General features: G+C 45.0%; 2 protein-coding genes across 5 annotated transcripts in view; both read right to left on the bottom strand.

Moving 5' to 3' along the window:
* kif28 (Kinesin-like protein KIF28P) overlaps positions 1 to 12,706 on the bottom strand; it is a 48,460-nt gene extending 35,754 nt beyond the window's left edge. The window contains exons 1-3 of the mRNA XM_062968774.1: positions 12,671 to 12,706; positions 5,490 to 5,836; positions 328 to 550 (exon numbers count right to left, since the gene is read on the bottom strand). Coding sequence (XP_062824844.1) covers positions 328 to 550; positions 5,490 to 5,836; positions 12,671 to 12,706 — 606 coding nt within the window. The remainder of the gene's footprint in view (positions 1 to 327; positions 551 to 5,489; positions 5,837 to 12,670) is intronic.
* A 590-nt stretch (positions 12,707 to 13,296) lies between these two features.
* The window catches only part of ahctf1 (AT-hook containing transcription factor 1), a 68,216-nt gene continuing 58,729 nt past the window's right edge, over positions 13,297 to 22,783 (bottom strand). For 3 of the 4 annotated variants that reach the window (XM_062968949.1, XM_062968952.1, XM_062968950.1), the window contains exons 34-36: positions 22,226 to 22,359; positions 14,325 to 14,431; positions 13,297 to 14,119 (exon numbers count right to left, since the gene is read on the bottom strand). In XM_062968949.1, the coding sequence (XP_062825019.1) occupies positions 13,915 to 14,119; positions 14,325 to 14,431; positions 22,226 to 22,359 (446 nt within the window). In that variant the 3' untranslated portion in view covers positions 13,297 to 13,914. The remainder of the gene's footprint in view (positions 14,120 to 14,324; positions 14,432 to 22,225; positions 22,360 to 22,783) is intronic. The other variant, XM_062968953.1, reaches the window with a different exon arrangement.

Here is a 22,783-nt window from a genome sequence, read left to right as displayed (position 1 = left end):
ATTAATTACAACATTCACACCTGCTTCAAAGAAAAGTTCTTTCTCCTACCCTTTCTCCTACCCTTCTCCTATATAAACCCCACATACCTAGCTTCCAAGTTCCCACAGACATCACAATCTCTGAAGGCCCCAAAGGTGGGCTCCCGTGGTGCGAAGGTGGGTCTGCGCCGGCCGGAAAGCCCAGCACGGGAGGCCCAGCATGGACGCCGGAAGGCCCAAAAGAGAAGGAGCGTGGTGCCCTCCTCCCAGGACGATGGTGCCCCTGGGACGATGGCGCCACAGGCAAGTGCCTAGTTCGCCTTATGGTTGGACCGCCTCTGATTTTACCTGTCCTGAGTATTTGCTGTTCGGCCCAGCTGAAATGAGCTTGCCATCAGGGTCCTTCAAAAATCCGCTGTGGGACCAATAGGCCAGGTCAAAGGTGAATGTTTTCACGTGGCTTGGATTCTTGGGATCATGTATGCTTGTCGTGCTGGCGTTCATAGAGATTACACATCGGCTGCCGACATTTTTCTCTCTCTGTAGAAATAATAGGCTGCTTTTAAAAGGAAAATTAAGTTCCAAATTCAAATTTTATGTTACTGTTCTCCAGGCGTTGGACTACAGTTTGTAACATCTCTCACTTGACTAAATAAGTCAAAGGTCATAACTTGCAGATTTCATTATTTGCTTCTTTGCATACAACTATATATAACTAGTCTATATAAGGCAGTGCTTCCCAAAGTCTAGACCTCCAGGTGTTTTGGACTTCAACTCAAAGATGCATCAGCTGCTTTGGCCAATAATCAGGGAGATGAAGTTCAAAACATCTGGAAGACCAGAGTTTGGGATCCTCTGATATAAGGCAAAACTACTGATGGGTGTGAAAATTTACAAAATCTCTACTTTTCTACTTTGAGTTATTTGTAAAAGAAGCAAATACTTCACAGCTTCCATTCCATTTTCTATCCTTTAGCTTGAAGGCTCTCAATCAAGGGGCTTCACAAGAGATTATGACTTCAAAAATATTTGTAGATACAAATTTTATGAAGACTGAAAATTACTTCAAGGGTTTATCTGCGGTAAAAATGCAGAGAAAGGCTATTTTAACTTATGGGCCTCTTTCCAGGTATATAAATTCTTGTTATATAATGCTGCCCTCAATGGTGCAGTGGGTTAAACCGCTGAGCTGCTGAACTTGCTGACCGAAAAGTCAGCGGTTCAAATCTGGGGAGCGGGGTGGGCTCCCGCTGTTAGTCCCAGCTTCCGCCAGCCTAGCAGTTCGAAAACATGCAAATGTGAGATCAATAGGTCCTGCTCCGGCGGGAAGGTAATGGCCCTCCATGCAGTCATGCCAGTCACATGACCTTGGAGGTGTCTATGGACAACACCGGGTCTTCAGCTTAGAAATGGAGATGAGCACCAACCCCCAGAGTCGGACACGACTGGACTTAATGTCAGGGAAAACCTTTACCTTTACCTTTTTTTCTTGCTTGGTCTACTTCTTTGGATAGGTCATATCCCTGTATCACCAGATTTCAGTAATGATTATACTTTGCTGTATTAAATGTTCATTATTTTATTTCCCATGTGCTATGCATTTCTGTAGGGACATCTAAGACAATGGTTCATTTTCTCTAGTACAGGCATGGGCAAACCTCGGCCCTCCAGGTGTTTTGGACTACAACTCCCACAATTCCTAAGGCTCCTTTACTTGCTCTAGCAGCTTCTTAGCTTTTTTTTGAGCAGGGAGATATGGTTCTTATACTTTTACCTCATCTTTTCAATGCAATGTTTCAGATCAAGCCCTGGATTTTGTGGCCCATATAGATGGGCCTGGGGTTGCACTCTGAATGAAGATACAGGTTTGCATTTTGGGTATATTACTGAACTCAGTCTTGAAACTGGAGCTCCAGGTTTCTGGATTGCTTGAATACATTCAAAGCTGTTACACCTGTGATACCCATTCTCAATAATAATAATGATGCTATGTGATAAAAGTAATTACTGTATGAAAAATTTTAAATTCAATAAAAACTATTAAAAAAAATGATGATGATGATGATGTTATTTTTGTATCCCGCCTCCATCTTCCCAAAGGGACTTGGGACGGCTTACATGGGGAAAAGCCCAATCAACATAGTTAAAATTTAACACATTAAAATTCATAGACAGCATCATAAAACAATATAATACGACCAACAACATGACACAATATAAAAACAGTCATCAAACAACAACCAGTAGCCTGAAATAGTAAACAGTTTCTGGGCTCAGGCCTGATTTAACCAACTTCGTCACAGCCATTTGATTCATGTTAATGCATTCTACACTGGGTTGCTTTTAAAAAGTTCAGTTCCTGCCCTTAACTGCTCCACTGACTGCCATTCTGTTTATGGGCAAAGGGCTCGTTTAGACCTATAAACCACTATGTGGCTTAGGTCTAGGGTGAAACCCTATCTCCCTGTATAAACTTGCCTGGCCCCAGAGATCCTGAGAAAAGACATTTTGTTCAATATTTCCACCACCACAAATATGGTTTATAGAGACACAAGAAAAAGTGTTCAAACTGGCTGTTCTAGGCTCTTGAATTCCCTCCCTAGCAAGGCTAGAATGGCTTCCTCCTTCTCTCCCCCGCTCTTCTTCCACTTCTTTTTCTTCTCTGGTGCCCTTATGTTGCCAAGTTTAGTATTTTAAAAAGTGAGTGTTCTAAGGAAAGGGCCTCTAAGAAGCTGATATATTATTATTGAAAGTTATTAGTTTCATTTTGTTTTCTATTGCTTCAATATTGTAGTTTCATTTATCTCCCTATATTTACTTTGTCCCATTTCTGTAGAAATGTTCTCATTCTGCCCCTTTGATTCCTGTATTTCCTTTCATTGTAGCATGCGTCTGTTGATGCAGACAAGAGCGAAACTGGGTTTGCCCACCACACTATGGAGCTGCCTTCTGATGCCACCCTGCCCACTGACTTAGAATCTATAGATTCAAGATGATAGTCAAACTAATCTTTGGAAACCTTGCTGCTGAATTGAATATTTTCTCTGCTCCCCTCCCTCATTGCAGTTTGGCAGTCTGAACTAACTGGAGATTTCATACAACTGAAGTATAGGTTGCTTACCTGTAACCGTATTTCTTCGAGTGTTGATCTGTGAAATTCACACATGGGTTTCCCCAGTGTGCCTGCGCAGAGTTCGGAACCTTCTAGAATCTTAAAGTGAAACTGTTTTGGTGGGAGCCCTGTCCACTCTCCCCATGTAATATATAGCCGTGGGCGGGGTTACGCCTCAGTTCTCTGCTGAAGACAGCAACTGAGAGACCGAGGCATGACCTCAGCGGGGAGGATGGGCAGGTTGTGTGAATTTCACAGATCAACACTTGAAGAAATACGGTTAAAGATAAGCAACCTATACTTCTTTTGCGTGTTGTCTGTGAAATGCACACATATGGGTAAATAGCAAGCTACTAACCTTGGAGGTGGGTCATGCCACACAGGATAATAACACCGCCCTGCCAAAAGCAGCGTCTTTCTTTGCTTGGATGTCCAGTTTGTAGTGGGACACGAATGTTGATGGTGATGACCAGGTGGCCGCCTTGCAGATGTCTTCTAGGGAGGAAGGCTTGGGAGGCCGACAGCATCCTGGTAGAGTGTGCAGCTACATGAGTTGATGGCTCTTTTTCTGCCAGTTGGTACGCCAGACGGATTGCAGAGGTGATCCAAGAAGCCAAGCGTTGGGAAGTGACTGGAAGACCTAAAGCATCTTTCCTGTATTTGAGGAAGAGCCTTGGAGATTTTCTGTGGGTGGCAGTTCTATGACTATAGAACAGTAGTGCTCTTTTGATGTCCAGAGAGTGAAGGGTCATCACAAGGGGAGATGATGGATTGGGAAAGAAACCAGACCACTTGAATGCTCCCTCCATCTCTTAGATGTCCGGAGGGCACTATCCTTTGACCTAAACAGGATGAAACCATTCCGTACTTCACCCAGATTATTCCTCAAATACCGTGCGGATACTAGAGGCTCCCCAGTCTCCCCACAACGACTTTCCGGATGGGTTGTTGCCACCATTAGACTAGCTTATCAGATGGCGGGCAAGGATCCCCCTATGCATATTAAAGGCCACTTCACAAGGGCAATAGCGCCTTCAGTGGCATTTAACCGAGCTGTCCCTTTGGAAGACATCTGCAAGGCAGCTATTTGGGCCACACCGTTGACGGTCGTCAACCACTACAAATTGGATCTTATCTCCAAGCACCAGGCAGCTTTTGGAAGAGCAGTCCTGTTTTCAGCGGTGGCATGACACCCACCTGCCTTAATGAGTAGCTTGCTAATCTACCACACGTGCGGTTTCACAGAGACCACATGAGAGAATGAATAGTTGCTTATCTGTAACTGTGGTTCTCTGAGTGGTCATCTGTGAAATCTGCACATCTCCCGTCCATCCTCCCTGTAGAAAAGTTGCACCATAGGATTTTGGAAGCAAGACGGGTAGCCATGTCATCGTTTGTAGGCCGTGATTGTGGCGAGGTATTAACGAATAGACGAGAGTGGCAGGCCAGCAGTTGCTAGTGACACGAGGAATTCCAAGAGGATGGAAGTAAGTTTTAGTAATGGATCAGTTCCATGGAGATGAGCAAAGGTCGAGAACCTTGTCCACTTAAAATCATAGGAATGCCGTGTATACGGCCTATGTGCCGCAAGGATAATGTGACAGGGGTTGCTGTGTATCCTCCATGCTGTGAGGCAGTCGTTCGATATCTGAGTGTCAGAGGCAGCCTTGATGGGCTGTGAAGAGTGACATATAGTCCCTTTGCCATCATTGATAGAAGTGGGAGCCATAGTTGGTGGAGCCATCATGGTGCTAGTAGAATACAGTTGGCCCTGTCACTTGGCAATGACTTTGGTGAGAAGTGGTATCGGGGGAAAGATGTAAAGGAAGGGGCCGTTCCAGTTGAATAGGAAGGCGTCCCCTAGGCAGCTTCCTGAGGTGGGTGGAGTTGAGTGGGTACAGAAAAGATGACATTTGGTGCTGTCTGGTGTCGCAAATCTGTGGTTGGCCCCACCTGTTGAATAGTTTTAAAGTTTGTGTGGGATGCAGAGACCACTCATGAGTAATTAATGTGGTCCGGCTGAGGTGATCTGCCGTGATGTTCTCTTGGCCCAGTAGGTGTATGGCGATAAGGGAAATGTGTGCAATGCACCAATGCCATATTGCTAGCATGAGCGAAAGGAGGGTTTTGGACCATGTGTCACCTTGTATGTTGATGTACCACATCACCGTTGTGCTGTCAGTGCACATCTGAACCGTGGTGTTGATCATGATGTCTTGGAACGCTCGCAAGCCCTTGAAGAGGGATAAGATTTTGAGTACATTGATATGGTGCTGTATCTCTGCGAAGTTCCAATGGCCATGCACTGCTAGGTCCCTGCAGAAAGCTCCCCAGCCAGTGAGGGAGGCATCTGTTGTAATGGTAGTGGATGGTCCTTTTGGATGGAATGGAACTCCACCATTGGAGGGAGTGGCGGACGTCCACTGGGAGGGAGAGTCTGGTGTATGGACTGTCCCTGAGGGGGTCGAACACTTTGATGAACCAGGCCTGTAGCAGTCTCATTCGGAGGCGGGCATATGGAGTGACTGCTGTTGTGGAGGCCATGTGGCTGAGAATGGTCTGTATATCCCTGGCTGTTGAGTAAGGGTGGTGAAGAATGTGCAGGAGCGATGTGCGCAGAGCGCGGAAGCGGTCTTCCAGAAGTTGTACCATACGAGTGGTGGAGTCTAGCAATGTGCCGATGAAACGAATCTGCTGAGTTGGTTGGAGGTTGGACTTCTTAGTGTTGACTACAAGTCCTAGATTCTTGAGAAGGGAGAGGGTAATATGAATATTGTGAAGAAGGGATTGCTGTGATCTTCCAACTAAAAGCCAATCATCTACATATAGGTATAATGTGACGCCTTGCAGGTGGAGGTGAGCTACCACCACTGCCATGGATTTTGAGAATACACGTGGTGCAGTAGAAATGCCAAAAGGCAAAACATGGAAACAAAAAGCTTGGTCATGGACCATGAATGCAAGGTATCTATGGTGCTCAGGAGCTATCGCCATGTGGAAATATGCATCCTGGAGATCCAATGTGGCAAACCACGCCCCCTCCAGTAGCAGGGGCAAAATTGTGGTTATTGTCACTATTCTAAATTTTTGAGAACTGATATAGAAATGTAGGGGTCTTAAATCAAGAACTGGGTGTTGGCCCCATCTTTCTTTGGGACCAAAAAATAACGTACAAAAATGATACTGGAAATAAAGAAGGGTGTAAAAGAACGATTGCCCCCTTTTCAAGCAGGGTTGCGATCTCCTGGCATAATACAGGGGATGGAGTTGTGGCTCTAACGTAGCCTGTTTTTGGCGTGTGTGAAACTCAATAGCATAACTGTGTGTAACTACGTTAAGAACCCACCTATCCGTGGTAATATGGTGTCATTGTTGGGCAAAATGTGCCAGTCATGTGCCAAAATAAACTGGAGAGTGGTGCTCGGTAAGGGATGTGTTGTAAGGAGTAAGGGGAGAAATAGCACTACCGTTCATATGCCCCATCACCACAGTAAGAGAGAGGGTTTGGAGGTGGAGAGGATGGGGGCTCGCTAAAAACGACCCCTTGATCTAGGCTGGTATCACCCCCTGCCTTGTTGGCAAAAGCAGCCTGATGCTGGCTGCCTCGGAGAGGTCGATTGAGATGATTGTGGGAGCTGCCTGGTATTCGAGCTGTATGATCTGCGTTGGTACGACGAATATGGTGTCCATCTGGGTCTGGGTGGATAGTTACCATGAGAGGTAAAGACATAACTATGGGTTGTCTTTTTCATCTCTTGAGTACTTTTCAGCTGTTCATCAGTGTCTGGGTAGAAAAGGCCGTTATCGTGGACTGATAAACTCTCTGCAGTATCTCTGCCCTCCTCTGATAGTGTGGAGGCATGGAGCCATGCATGGTGCCGGATTGCTGTCGCTGTTGCAAACATGTGGCCAGCGGCATCTGCTGTGTGTTTGGCCATCTCCTTTTGAGCTTTAGCTAGGGCGATGGCTTCATGCTAACATGCTGTAGCGAAGGAAAGGTGTTGCTGAGGCAAAATGTTGAGGTATGGGCCCACTTTTTTCCATAGGTAATCTTGGTACAAGGCCATATAGGCGCCATAGTGTGCATGTCTAGTGATGAAACCAGTAGTAACGTGGGATTTTTTTCCAAGGCCCTCAAGCTTCCTGCCCTCCTTGTTCACCAGGGTGGGGTATGACTTTGAGGAGCGTTTTCCTTGAGTTACTTTTATTGCCAAGGAATTGGGTTTGGGTGGTCTTGCTGCCAACGGGACGGAAGCAAGGTCGACCTTGTAAAGAATGTCATGTCTTCCAGATACCGGTGGTACCGCAAAGGGATGGGTATCTGGGGTTTTAGCTAGTTGTAACAGGTATGGTAAAGCAGGCAGCACCATAGTTGGGGCTGGAGTTTGTTGTTGTTCTGAAGGGAACAATAGGTCCTCAATAGGTATTTGAGGAATAGGTATTGGTAGACTCAAGGGCCGAGAAACCTAACATCTCCTGAGGAGGTGGTGGTTCCATTTGTGTTGGGCTCACTTGCTCCTCTTGAGAGATATAAGAATCTGATTCGGAGGCAGAAAGGTATTGAAGTGCCTCGTCATTTTCATAGAGTGGTTGTGGTGAAGGTTGAAGCTCTTGGGGTGAAAGCAGAGGTGGTTGGGCATGATTGAAAGCTGTGACTGGGCCAAAAAAAGTACTCTCGCCCCCCCTGGAGATCTGTGAATGAGGTCTTCTTGGATTGGGGGGTCAGCTCCCTCACTCCAGCCGCGATGGTGAGGTGGAGATTGAAAGGGCTCATGAGGAGGCAGGCCCTGGAGAAGGAAGGCATTGGGCAGGAGTAATGTGACCCGGAGACGGGCCCATGGGGAGGGAAGGAATGAGCTCACCCCCTTCAGCTTTTTGGGTTGCAGCGGCCTCGGTCCCGTAAGCTCGGGACCATGCCTCCACACTTGTTGAGGTGGTTAGGGCAAGTGCGGGGGGATGGGCTGACTCCAATGGGAGTAGGGCCACATCCTCACCCCGAGACAGAATTGCCTGCGGAGGCTAGGCATGCCACGCCTCCTGGCAAACATGGCACCCTGGCGTGGGCGGAGCCGTCAGAAGTGCCGCCCCAACAGTCACGAGGAACGGCTTAGGCAAGGAGGGGTCTGTCAAGACCGAGCGGTGTTTCTTCCAATTTCTCTTTTTGTATTTCTCTTTCTCCCCTGCGGCGTGCTCTGGAGCTCAGAGTGTGGCAGGGGATGAGAGGCGTCACTTGATTGCTGCTGAGGGTGCTGGCGGGAGAGAAGAAGGCACAAGGTAAAGAGAGCGCCCTGGCGATGGCGGCGTTAGGGGGTTCCCTTGAGCCGCCTAAGGGAGAAGTGCACGCTCGTAAAGGAGCGCTTTCAGCCGAGTCTTCCTGTTTTTCCGTGCCTGGGGCGTGAATGCCTAGCAGGCAGAACATGAGGCCATTGAGTGTACCTCCCCTAAACAAGGGAGGCATTGTCGTGCCTGTCCGTGTCTGAGTTTCCCCCCACACAACAGGCATTTTTTAAAGACTAGAGTCACCATATTTTCCAGAAAGAAGAAATGTACCGTATATACTTGAATATAAGCCAACCTGAATATAAGCCGAGGCACCTAATTTTACCACAAAAACTGGGAAAACTTATTGACTCGAGTATAAGACGAGGGTGGGAAATGGAGCAGCTACGGGTCAATTTCAAAAATAAAAATAGATATGAATAAAATTGCATGATTTGAGGTATCAGTAGGTTAAATGTTTTTGAATCTATATATATAAAAGAGTGATGGCATCACGGCAATTCACAAAACAACAAAAGTACAGGCCCCCCAACCTCAAAATTTGACAACACAACCCATCATCCACGCCTCAAGGTTGATACAACAAAAAGAAAAGAAAAATAAAGTCCTAATTAGAGGGAGAACAATAATTTTTTTTATCCAATTGCTGCCAGTTTAGAGGGCTAATCTCTGCCCACTTGGTTGCCTAGCAACCAAGGGACAGCCAGGTTTCAGTTAGGGGACAGGCAGATTTAGGCCTCACTTAGACTTCTTCCACAGATTATCTAATTTGCACTGGATTATAAGGCAGGGTAGACTCAAGGCCCTTCCACACAGCTATATAACCCATTTATAATCTTATATTATCTGCTTTGCACTGGATTATCTTGACTCCACACTGCCATATAATCCACTTCAGTGTGCATTTTACAGTGAGCAGATAATATAAGATTAGAAATATACAGTAGAGTCTCACTTATCCAACGTAAACAGGCCGGCAGGATAAGTGAATATGTTGGATAATAAGAAGGGATTCAGGAAAAGCTAATTAAACATCAAATTAGGTAATCGTTATACAAATTAAGCACCAAAACATCATATTATACAACAAATTTGACAGAAAAAGTAGTTCCATGTGCAGTAATGCTATGTAGTATTTACAGTAGAGTCTCACTTATCCAACGTTCTGGATTATCCAACGCATTTTTGTAGTCAATGCTTTCAATATATCGTGATATTTTGGTGCTAAATTCATAAATACAGTAATTACTATATAGCATTACTGTGTACTGAACTACTTTTTCTGACAAATTTGTTGTCTAACATGATGTTTTGGTGCTTAATTTGTAAAATCATAACTTAATTTGATGTTTAATAGGGTTATCCTTAATTCCTCATTATCCAACATATTCGCTTATCCAACGTTCTGCCGGCCCGTTTATGTTGGATAAGTGAGACTCTACTGTACTGTATTTACAAATTTACCACACAATGAATTTAAAACACTGACTACAAAAACATTGATTATGAAAAGGCAGACTGCGTTGGATAATCCAGAACATTGTATAAGCGAATGTTGGATAAGTGAGATTCTACTTTAATATGAAATAATTACTGGGATAGAATAATGCAGAACAATATAATCTCTAAAACCAGGACAGTAAATAAACAGGGGAATTCCACACAGGAAACAATCAGGGCCAGCTAACACCTCCCAACAAAGTATTCCCATCATCAAAGTCTGGCAAATCCTGTTTTCTCAGGGCCACAGACAGTAGAAGCACATAAAATATCACAAACAACACCACTCTGAAAACAAGGGAATTCCAGACAGGAAACAATCAGGGCCAGCTAACACCTCCCAACAAAAAATTCACTCAAGGAGGAAACAGCCAGGCTTTAAAGCTGCAAGGCCATTACATCCTAATCATTTTTCCTAATTGCAGCATTCATACTTGCCTCCAACAAACAAAAAAAACCAATCAGAAATATTGTATATTCACAACCTTTAAGAAATAATATCCCCTGATGGCACAGCGTGTTAAAGCGCTGAGCTGCTGAACTTCTGGACTGAAAGGCCGCAGGTTTGAATTGGGGGAGCGGAGAGAGCCCCCACTGTTAGCCCCAGCTTCTGCCAACCCAGAAGTTCGAAAACATGCAAATGTGAGTGCATCAATAGGTACTGCTCCAGCGGGAAGGTAACGCCGCTCCATGTAGTCATCCCACATGACCTTGGAGGAGTCTATGGACAACGCCGGCTCTTCAGCTTAGAAATGGAGATGAGCACCAACCTCCAGAGTAAGACACGACTGGACTTAATGTCTGGGGAAAACCTTTACCCTTGACCTTAACTACCACCAATTCCTCAATACTTTATTTCCCATACCACCAGACTTCGCCACAGCAACGCGTGGCCGGGCACAGCTAGTATTTATATAAAACTGTAATTTAAGATAATAATAAGACTTTAATAAGATAAGACCTATATACTCAAATATAAGCCGACCTGAATAGAAGCTGGCCAAGACCCTCACTCAAGTATAAGTCGAGGGGAGCTTTTTCAGCCCTAAAAAAGGGCTGAAAAACTAGGCTTATACTCGAGTATGTACAGTAAGTTGTGAAAATCAGTAATATAGAGTGCTATAATGTTAGCTAGGTTCCTATAGATGCTGTGAAACGGCAGGAAAAAAGGAACTAAGGCTCTGGCCCCGCTTAGGCTATATATATCCTCTGGGGAGGAGGAGCAGGGCCAATGCCTCACTCATTGAAAACAACTGTTAAAGGTTCCGAAATTGCTGCAACTAATTACCATATGTGAGGTTTCACAGAGACCACGTGAGAGAATTCCCTTTTCATGAGGTACAGTTGAAGCATTTTTGGCAGAGTCCACTGTAAACACTGCACAGATCAGTGTAAATATCTAAACAGCCACTAGGTGATATTCATAATATCTTTCTTGTTTCCAAGGATTTTGGAACCCCAACAGTGAGCTAAAGGGACTTCATTTGTTGCCAGGACCCAGTTTTAAGAAACAGTGGTCTAGGACGATCGCCCTCTGAACAAATTTTCCCAAGAAACCCGTCATAGATTTGCTATAGGATTGCCACATGGCATACAATAACAAAGCTAGGCAACACCAATGTTCATACTGACTCTTAATTCTCCCTTCGTTTATTTTGGCAGAATCAATCACAGAGTTGGAAAAGACCACATGGATGACTTAGTCCAACTCCCTGCCATGCAGAACATTTGCACAAGCAAAACACCACCAACAAATGACCATTCAGCTTGTTTAAAAGCCTTCAAAGGAGGAGCCTCCAACACACTCTGAGGCAAAGAGTCCCACTGCTAAACAGCTCTTATGGTCAGAAAGTTCTTTCTAATTACTTGTCAAAGATTTTCTATAGGATTGCCACAAGGCATACAATAACAAAGCTAGGCAACGGCAATGTTCATACTGACTCTTAATTCTCACTTCGTTTATTTTGGCAGAATCATCATCAGAGTTGGAAAAGATGACAACCTCACAACCTCTGAGGATGCCTGCCAAAGATGTGGCCAAAACATCAGGAGAGAATACTTCTGGAACATGGCCATACAACCCGGAAAACATACAACCATCCAGTTCTTTCTAATGTTCAGGTGGAAACTCCTTTCCTGTAATTTGAAACCATTGCTCCAAGTTCTAGTCTCCAGGAGAGCAAAAAACAAGCCTGCTTCCTCTCCCTTATGTCATCCTTTCAAATATTTTGATATGATTGTCTCCTCTCAACCTTCTCTTCTGCAGGCTAAATATACCCACCTCTTTCAGGCCCTCCTCCTCATACAGCAGTCTTTGGTTGTCCTTCTCTGGACATGTTCCAACTTGTCAATTGTGTGCCTTGAAGACATTTCAGATTTAGAGCAACCCGAAGTGTAAAGTTTAGGGCGAGGCTGGGTAAATGACCTTGGGCTTTAATTCGAGGACCTCCGCAGTACAACCAATGTGGTTTAATGGTTTAAGTGAAGGGCATAGGCCAATAGAAGATAAGGGTTCAAATCCTACCATGGCTACAAATTCTGCCAAGAGCTCTTTATTGTTTTAAGGTTGCCATGGATCAGAAATGACTCAAAGGCATACAACAAAGCTAGGCAAGACTAGCAGAAAAGCATACCTAAAGAAGAGCATACTGGAAGACTAATTCTGAGTTCCTTTTCACCTTGCTTTGCCAGACACACCTTTCCAGAATACACCCAAACACTCCCCAAACCTGTGTTCTTTGGCCTTAGTTTTCAACAGAGTACATAAAATGAGTTACAAACCTGACTGAAAGGTCTTACACGTACTGCCACTTTCACGCTGTCATAACTTGGCATGCTTTCGTTGCTTTAAATCTTCCAAGAAATTCAGAAAGAAAAATACGGAGCACGCCCATCAGCTTATCTTCAACATCTTGCTTTGGGGAAAAAAAGTGGCAGAGCAGAGTGCAAGGCAGCTTGTTTCTTTCTAGCCTTTTGGATTATTAATGCATTCATCACCAGTATAAGTTACCTAATAAATTATTACTAAAAGGAATTCTAATTGGTCACACTGAACACTCTCATTACATAATGAAAATGGAGCATCTTTTGACAAACTCTGTTTCAATAAATTGGGAACATTTTGCTTCTGTCAGTTTGGACTATGATGGTGTTTGAATTTGCCTTCACTGTTCCCTGGGCTATGCAAAAACTGAAGAGAAATGCATTTCCAGGCAACTTTTATTTTAGCAAAATTGTGGCAGCAATACTAACCACAAAATCTATAAAACATGCAGCATTTCAAAAATATCAAACATGAGTCCAATTTAAATAGGCAAAATTTCAGAAAATGTTTAAATTCCATGGGGAAAATCAGTGAACATATAAAATACCTTGAGAGTTTGAACATTCCACTAATGCAGCAAATTGAAAGAAACCATGAAACGTTTGAGGTGAGATTTTGTTTTATCAACTGAGGAGCAGCTTTCCCAGGTTAAGACAAATACAAAAAAATATTGCACAGCTTCAATACAATTGTTTACATTCTGACTTCAATAAAGTACATGTTCAATTGGGAAAGGAAGGATTTGTTTCTGATGACTCTTACCAGTTCTCAGATGGTCAAAACATTTTCTATAAATACTAAAACTGCCAAATTTTAATTTTTAAAAACCTTGTAAGAGCAAACTATTTTTAAAAAATGCTAGCCTCCCATGACAGAGGCATCAACAGTGGCAATCCGTCATTAAAATCCACTTCGGGTTCGTTTGTCCCACAGACCCAGATTCTTTGAAAATAATCAATAATCATTGTTAAGTATACATTTTTATTTAACATTCCCAAAATAAGACATATTTACATATTATATAAATGTATGAAGTGTCTTATAAAATAGAAAAACTGCATTGACTGAAGAAATCACACTCCATATGGAGTTACTTATTGAAGACCTTTACGTTTTCTGAAATTTTACAATAATTTATATAAATTATCTTCCAAATTAGATGATTATTTCTTCATATTCCACACTATTCTGGTATATATTACACATTAAAAAATAAAAGTTATAGCATCTTCTTCCGAACAACTGGCTTTGGATAGCTAGACAGCCGCCTCTCTTTCTTATGAACAGTCTTTCGAACAGCTTTTTCTGCTTTGTCCAAAGGTTCTCTCTGTTTGCTCTTTGTTCCATCTATTGGGGTGCCAAAAGGAGAAATGAACTGTATTTCCATTGGTGGTGGAGACCAACTGCTTTCTTTTCTTAAGTTTCTGCAAGGAAGAGGGGGAAAGAGGTTATGCTGAGAAACAGAGTGTCTTCCTTTAACTAAATTATATGATTATTTTACAGACTTTGGTTAACAAAAGACCAAATCAATGATTTCAAGCCACCGTATTTCTCTACACTATAGTAACATCAATTGTCAAAGGTATTTATAATTTCAAAATAACTTTTAAATATAGAATCATTGCATACTTGCTTCTTTTTGTCCCTTTTGATTTTGTAGCTCTGCTTCTTGTTATTTTTGGCTTTTCTATTGACTCTATTGAGATGGCATCTTTTTCCTCCTTAATTGGTAGTTCCTAAGAACAAATAAAGTGTGTTAAGGCATCTGAATAGTGAGGATCTTGTTATCCATCTCATTTTCACCTGATGTCTTGAAAGGAGGTTGGACTAGATGGCCCATGTGGTCTCTTCCAACTCTATTATTCTATGATATGCTTACAGAATAACACACAGGGCTCTACAATCATTTAAAAACATTTCCACCATTTCAAATGAATTGTTGAAAGTTACTCATATTAAAAGTTATGTTTTGTTTTTTTAAAAAACCAAAACAGTAAAACACATAGGAAGCAGGAATTAGTTCCAGGTCAATTTATTTTATTTTTTGATGAATGAACCCTCCAAAGAAATGAGTTAGATCAGCAGTTCCCAAACTGTGTTTGGTGGAACTCTAGGGTTTCACAGAAGCATCACAAGGATTCTGCGAAAAAATCTTTAAAAGTCCATGCCAGAGTATGACGATCTGACTGAAATTCAATGTCACTTTGCTTTAAAAATGAAACCTGAATCTCTTTATACCCAATCTCTTTATACATTATACAAAACACCCAGGCAATAAAGGTAGATGAAAGAAGAAGACCTTTGTGGGTTCACAAAGCTTAGAGACAGAGCTGTTTGGGGGGGGGGGGGGGCAGAGAGAGAGATGCTTCTGAAAAGTTCCATGACCAAGAGTTTGGGAACAAGTGCTTTAGGTAATGGTCATTGTTCCATTTATTAACAATAAATGACTCAATTTTTGAAAACAAAAAACAAAACCTGGATTACACAATTGCATTTACATACTAAAACTGCCCTCCCACATTTGCCGTTCCCCCCCCCCCTGTGGATTTGATTATTTGTGAGCTTTTTGCTGTTTAGGTGTCACGACCCAGGCTACAGAGCACCAATAACCATACGCAGAGGCCAGATTCTATCTAATATCTTTATTAAGGAAATATATAAAGTTAATAAAAGCAAATGTAAAAGTTAGTCCAGAAGCAGACCTTTCAGGAAAGGTCAAAATTAGTCCAAAGAAACAATGTCCAATATGAAATATTAAGGCCCAAAGTTGTAATCCAATAACCGAAACACTCACTTTGCCAGGCAAAGTGAGGGGAGATGACAAGGTCCTTTAGTCCATGAACTTGAGCAAGGCTAGGAATTAACTTGATACTTGAAAGCAAGGCTTGAATCGTGGCACAAGGTAACAAGGAACAAGAACAAGATCCGTGGAATTACTTGGTAAAATCCGTGAAACAAGGCAAGGTTTAGTCCTGAAAGGCGAGGCAAGGTCCGTAGGTAAACAAGGCTGGGAAACAGGAGCGAAGGCTTGAAAACAAGAACAAGGCTTGAACAGGAACGAGGCTTGAATCGGAGCGCGCTGTCCAGACACAACTCGCTCCGGAGGCTGACGAATTGACTCCGCAAAGTTACTCCGCGGGTAAAACACCTATATAGAGTCTAACTTTCCCGCCGAGAGCAGTTCTCTGGGAACCAGAAACGAAAGCTAATCTCTGAGACCAGATGTTTGACTCCTTAAAGATTCTCATGGAAAGCAGGCTTAATTGGCAAATTCTTAGCAATTATTCTAGCACTCCTGCGCGAGGCCGCTTCCAAACCTCTCTGTTGTTTACAAAACTCATGGCGAGAAAACACAGGAGATGTAGCCTCAGTGTTTGTTTGACATACTTCTGGAACATAACCCTCTTGCAGGTGCAAGGTTCCCAGATCTGGCTGGGAAGAATCTGTCTGGGAAGAATCCAGTTCTGACTGGGAAGGTAAAAAACCCAAGTTTTCTTCTTCATCAGGCATCACAATGTCATGAGCAGGACTACAAGGCCCATGGGTCATCACACTATCCCCCTCCTCAAGCCCCCTCCCAAACTGGGACTCTCTCCCCGAGGCGCGAGGTCGCGGCTTGGCGGGATAGGTCTGATGAAAGCGACGGGTTAGATCAGGAGCATGGACTGTGGAGGCGTCTTCCCAAGAGCGTTCCTCAGGGCCAAAACCCACCCAGTCAATGAGATATTGCAGGCGGCGGCGGTGAAAGCGAGAATCCAAAATGTCCTGAACCTCGAACTCGTCCTCCCCATCCACCAAAATAGGGACGGGGGCCGGCCGGTCTACATCTGGCCGCACACCATCCGCCGGAAGGAGCAGGGAGCGGTGAAACACTGGGTGAATGCGCATTGAACGCGGAAGTTGGAGTTTGAAAGTCACGGGGTTTAATTGCGCCACCACTGGATAGGGGCCAATGAAACGGGCATCTAACTTCCGGCAAGGGCGATGGGAGGGCAAAAAGCGAGTGGACAGAAAAACCCGATCTCCTACCTTGATTTCGGGGCCCGGCTGGCGATGTTTGTCCGCGTGACGTTTATAGTCCTCCTTGGCTTGTTCCAGTTGCTGGAGCAAAAGTTGTTGCACCGCTGTGAGTTCCTGCAGCCAATCCTCTGCTGCGGGAACTTCTGAAGTTTCAATGACAGGGGGAAAGAAACGTGGATGGAAGCCGTAGTTTGCAAAGAACGGCGTTTCTTTTGTAGAAGCCTGGACTCCATTGTTGTAGGCAAACTCCGACAGTGGTAACAGAGAAGCCCAATTGTCCTGTTGGTAGTTTACATAACAGCGAAGGTACTGTTCCAAAGTGGCATTGGTGCGCTCCGTTTGCCCATCCGTTTGGGGATGATGAGCTGAAGATAAACGAGAGTCTATGCCCAATAGTTTTTGTAGTGCCTTCCAGAAACGAGAGGTGAATTGGGATCCACGGTCTGTGACCAAACTCTTGGGCAATCCATGTAGTCTGAAAACATGTTGGAGGAATAAATCTGCAGTCTCTTGGGCCGTGGGAAGGCCTTCACAGGGAATGAAATGGGCTAACTTGGTGAAAAGGTCCACCACCACTAGGATCGTGGTGAATCCACAGGAAGGTGGTAAGTCAGTGATAAAATCCGCAGAAATTATTTCCCATGGGCGAGATGGGGTAGGAAGGGGGTGTAGAAGCCCTGAGGGCTTCTCCCTTCTTATCTTGGAGCGCTGGCATACTGGGCAGGTGTTGACATATTTTTCCACATCTTTGCGGATCTTGGGCCACCAGAAATCTCTTAGGATCAGATGCATGGTTTTAAATAGTCCGAAATGCCCTGCTGGTTTGCAGTCATGACACAGACGAAGTGCTTTTTCCCTGCCTGGTCCGGGTGGGATATAAACATGATTTCTATAGCAAAGCAGTCCATCTTTAAGCGAAAAGGGAAAATGCAGACCTTGACGAAGTTGGTCCTGCGCCCAGGCATCTGCTTGCTGACTAGCCCTGATTTCTTGAGCACAGATGGGTCCTGGAGTAGAGGGAGTTGAATCAATGGGAGTGGATTTGGTGTTCCCCACTGTGAGCGTGGCAAAGTTCTCGGGTTGTAGTAGTTGGGATTCAAAGGTCTCCTTGCGTCCTGCAGCGTATTCCGGTTTACGTGACAGGGCGTCTGCTTGTTTGGTTTGGGCTGGGGTCACATAATGAATCTGGAAGTTGAAACGTTCAAAGAATAAAGCCCAACGTTGCTGCCTCTGATTTAGCTTGCGGGCAGTTCTTAGATGTTCTAGATTCCGATGATCAGTGTGGACTTCAATGGGAAATTTGGCCCCTTCTAGCCAATGTCTCCAAGTTTCAAAAGCTGCCTTTATGGCTAATAGTTCTTTTTCCCAAATGGTATAGTTCCTCTCTGGTGCGGTTAGTTGACGAGAATAATAGGCACAAGGATGAAGGTGATCTCCCACCGGTTGTAGGAGCACAGCCCCAATTGCCACATCAGAGGCGTCCGCTTGCACCACAAAAAGGGTTTCAGGATCTGGATGCTGAAGGATTGGCTGGGATGTGAATAATTTCTTTAGTTGCTGGAACCCTTTCTCTGCTTGATCAGTCCAGCGGAAGGGCTGTTTTCCACGGATGCAGCTGGTGATTGGGTCAGACCAGCGGGCAAAATCTGGAATGAACTTGCGGTAATAGTTCGCGAACCCCAAGAATCGCTGCACCTCTTTCTTGTTGGTTGGCGCCCGCCATTCCAATACTGCTGAAACTTTTGTCGGGTCCATGGAGAGCCCTAGAGGCGAGATGCGGTACCCCAGGAAATCTACCTCTTGTAGATCAAAAGCGCATTTTTCCAGCTTGGCATAAAGTCCATGATCCCGCAATCGTTGTAACACCATTTTAACGTGGTTCTCATGTTCTGATTGTGATCTAGAAAACACCAAAAAATCGTCCAGGTAGATGATCAAGAACCGATCTAGATAGTCCTGAAAAATGTCATTGACAAAATGCTGGAACGTTGCGGGAGCTCCGCATAAACCATAATTCATAACTCGGGACTCGAATAATCCGAATTTAGTCTGGAAGGCGGTCTTCCACTCGTCCCCTTCTCTGATGCGAACTAGATTATAAGCCCCCCGCAGGTCCAGCTTGGTGTAGACCTTGGCTCCTCGAAGTCGGTCTAGTAGATCCGAGATTAAGGGCAGGGGATAGCTGTTCCGCTTAGTGATATTGTTCAATGCTCTATAGTCCACCACCAAACGTAATTCCCCTGACTTCTTCACAAACATCACTGGGGAGGCGGCTGGGGATTGAGAGGGTCTGATGAATCCCTTGCGAAGGTTTGTCTCTATGAATTCCCTGAGAGCTTCTTGCTCTGGTTCAGTCAGGGAGTAGAGATGCCCTCGCGGGATCGGGGCCCCCTCCACCAAGTCAATGGCACAGTCATAAGGTCTATGTGGGGGTAATTTTTCGGCTTCTTTTTCATTGAATACATCCCAATACTCGGAGTACTTCTTTGGCAAGGTGATAATGGGCTCGGTGTCTGTGGCATGGCAGACCTTGGCTACGAGGCAATGGTTTTGGCAGTACTTTGAAGCAAACTGCAGTTCTCTGTTGGACCAGGAGATGCTTGGGTCGTGAAGTGTCAGCCATGGAATCCCCAAAATCACAGGGAAATGGGGAACCTCAGTAACAAAGAAGGAAATTTCTTCCATATGTTCCCTTATCCACATCCTGGTGGGTTCCGACCACTGGCTTACGGGGCCCGTCTTGAGAGGGCGGCCATCGATGGCTTGCACCACACGGGCATTCTTGAAGTCATGATATTGTAATCCCAGAGAGTCGGCATACTCTCTATCAATGAAATTGTTGGTAGCTCCTGAGTCTATCATGGCGTGGATCATGACGGGTCCCTTTTTTGCTGACCATAAGGTGACCACTAGAAGGAACAGGACCCCGGTTGGCGGCTCTTGAATGGGTTTCTTGACCGGGTTGGCGAGCCTCTCTACGCCCGGTCGTTGGCTTCCCCCGCCGGCTGTGTGCCAGCCGTCTCAGACGCCATCGTCTCCGTGGAGGACGCCGCCGCAAGACGGGCGGCGGGCTTCCCTTTGGCTGGGCACTCTCTGGCGAAGTGGCCCCCATTTCCGCAATACCAACAGAGATTTAGGCGTTGGCGGCGGGCCTTCTCGGCGGCATCTAATCTGGGACGCACATTGCCCAACTGCATCGGCACCTCCTCGCTCCCTCTGGGGTATGGGGATGGTGGTGGGGGTCTCCACACTGGACGCGGCTGAACGCTGGCGGGAGCGGGGGGTTTTGCCCCAGCTCTACCGCTCTGGCCTCGTACCCACTGTTTCCTGTTGGCAATCATGACTTCGGCCCGTAAACATTGATCGATGAGTGCTTCAAGCGTTTGGGGAGGATCCACCTTGGAGATTTCCTCCAGCATTTCAATGTTGAGACCCTCCCGAAATTGTCCTCTGAGGGCAACATCGTTCCAGCCGGTGTTGTGGGCCAGCACTCGGAACTCGGCTATGTACTGAGACATGGGTCTGTCTCCTTGGAAGAGGCGGCGGAGTTTGTGACCGGCTGCCTCCAAATTGTCCTCGATTCCCCAAGTCTCCTTAAGGTGGTCCAAGAAGCGTTGCGCTGATCTTAGGTGTGGAGAGGCTTGGTCGAACAGTGCCGTCGCCCAGTTGGCCGCTGGCCCGTCTAGAAGACTGTAAACCCACGCCACCTTGATGTCTTCTTGGGGAAACTCGGCAGCACGGGCCTCTAGATAAGCTTGACATTGGCGACGGAAAACATGAACCTTAGAAGCTTCTCCAGTAAACTTGGTTGGCAACGCCATGGCCGGAAGACGGATTCCGCGTTCCTTCAAACCCTTTATTTCCCCATCCTGTGCATTGAGCTTATCACGGATTCGGTCCACCTCATCCTTGTCGATGGTGTAGGTAATCGGCTGGCCGCCCGGTCCAGGTCCGGCTCCGGTAGACATTCTGGCCGAGGTTAATTGGTGCTTAGGGTGGCGGAGTCAAACTGTCACGACCCAGGCTACAGAGCACCAATAACCATACGCAGAGGCCAGATTCTATCTAATATCTTTATTAAGGAAATATATAAAGTTAATAAAAGCAAATGTAAAAGTTAGTCCAGAAGCAGACCTTTCAGGAAAGGTCAAAATTAGTCCAAAGAAACAATGTCCAATATGAAATATTAAGGCCCAAAGTTGTAATCCAATAACCGAAACACTCACTTTGCCAGGCAAAGTGAGGGGAGATGACAAGGTCCTTTAGTCCATGAACTTGAGCAAGGCTAGGAATTAACTTGATACTTGAAAGCAAGGCTTGAATCGTGGCACAAGGTAACAAGGAACAAGAACAAGATCCGTGGAATTACTTGGTAAAATCCGTGAAACAAGGCAAGGTTTAGTCCTGAAAGGCGAGGCAAGGTCCGTAGGTAAACAAGGCTGGGAAACAGGAGCGAAGGCTTGAAAACAAGAACAAGGCTTGAACAGGAACGAGGCTTGAATCGGAGCGCGCTGTCCAGACACAACTCGCTCCGGAGGCTGACGAATTGACTCCGCAAAGTTACTCCGCGGGTAAAACACCTATATAGAGTCTAACTTTCCCGCCGAGAGCAGTTCTCTGGGAACCAGAAACGAAAGCTAATCTCTGAGACCAGATGTTTGACTCCTTAAAGATTCTCATGGAAAGCAGGCTTAATTGGCAAATTCTTAGCAATTATTCTAGCACTCCTGCGCGAGGCCGCTTCCAAACCTCTCTGTTGTTTACAAAACTCATGGCGAGAAAACACAGGAGATGTAGCCTCAGTGTTTGTTTGACATACTTCTGGAACATAACCCTCTTGCAGGTGCAAGGTTCCCAGATCTGGCTGGGAAGAATCTGTCTGGGAAGAATCCAGTTCTGACTGGGAAGGTAAAAAACCCAAGTTTTCTTCTTCATCAGGCATCACAATGTCATGAGCAGGACTACAAGGCCCATGGGTCATCACATTAGGTAGCTCACCTTCCTTGCTTCATTCCTTCTGCTGCCCCTCCACTTGTTTTTCCATGTCTTGCCAGCTGTGTCAACCTTTCACTCCATTTACTAGCTTCCCACAATGAAGGTTGCCAGATTTTAATCCCTTTCCCCAATGGTACACATTTTACTCACTCTCCCTCTGCTCACAAATCTTCACCTGGAGAAGGATGGACAGGCACTGGGGCCATTTTTCCTCCTCTAGAGGTTATACCTGCTCCTACACATATTTTCTTGTTTTTAGAATTGTGATTTGTTTCCATAGAGGTATTTGAGCAACTTTTCATCAGGTGATAGAGGGGATTTTGAGATGGATTTTTTTCCCCTGAGGACGCAAAAAGTCCAGGTGGGATGGAATTGGTACACAGGGGTTACACAATTCCCATATCTATCCTAGAGATGGGTAAAAGGTTTATTTTACTGACATATGTTGCTTTGTTCTGATCTGATTTGTGAAGCCACAGAAAATATAGGCACGAAAGGAGAAGCAATAAACTCACCAATTCTTCCACAATCCTTGAAATACTGGATGCTTGTTTTTTCCTGGATCTCAAAACAGGAGGTGAGAAGACAAACTGAGAAGTCAAGCCTGCTTCTAAAGTTTTGAGCTGCATAGGAGTCACTGCTTTTTCATCTAAAATTAAGAAGCACATATATTTAGTTTGGACTTAAAACTAAACATTCCAAACAACTGTGAATACAATCTTGAACTTTAGGTGGAGAGTTCTATGAAAACTGCTTTCAATGCTACCTCAATTAAAAGCAACTATCAAACACAAGGCCATGGGCTTAAGCAATCAGGCAGATAGATTAAGTCAAGCTGATTTTTTGAGCTTTATATGCTAGAGCAGTGGTTTTCATCCTGGGGTCCCCAGATGTTTTTGGCCTCAACTCCCAGAAATCCCAGCCAGTTTACCATCTCTTAGGATTTCTGGGAGTTGAAGGCCAAAAACATCTAGGGTCCCCAGGTTGAGAACCACTGTGCAAGAACATTCAACAACTACTCCCCCCCCAATGAATAGGTAAGCCTTGGAGACGAAACAGGATGTTCAATGCTG

The sequence above is a fragment of the Anolis carolinensis genome, chromosome 1, assembly GCF_035594765.1.
Source record: "Anolis carolinensis isolate JA03-04 chromosome 1, rAnoCar3.1.pri, whole genome shotgun sequence".
NCBI lineage: Eukaryota > Metazoa > Chordata > Lepidosauria > Squamata > Dactyloidae > Anolis > Anolis carolinensis.
Note: the sequence above shows the minus strand (reverse complement) of the source record. Positions and strands in the feature narration are given on the sequence as shown.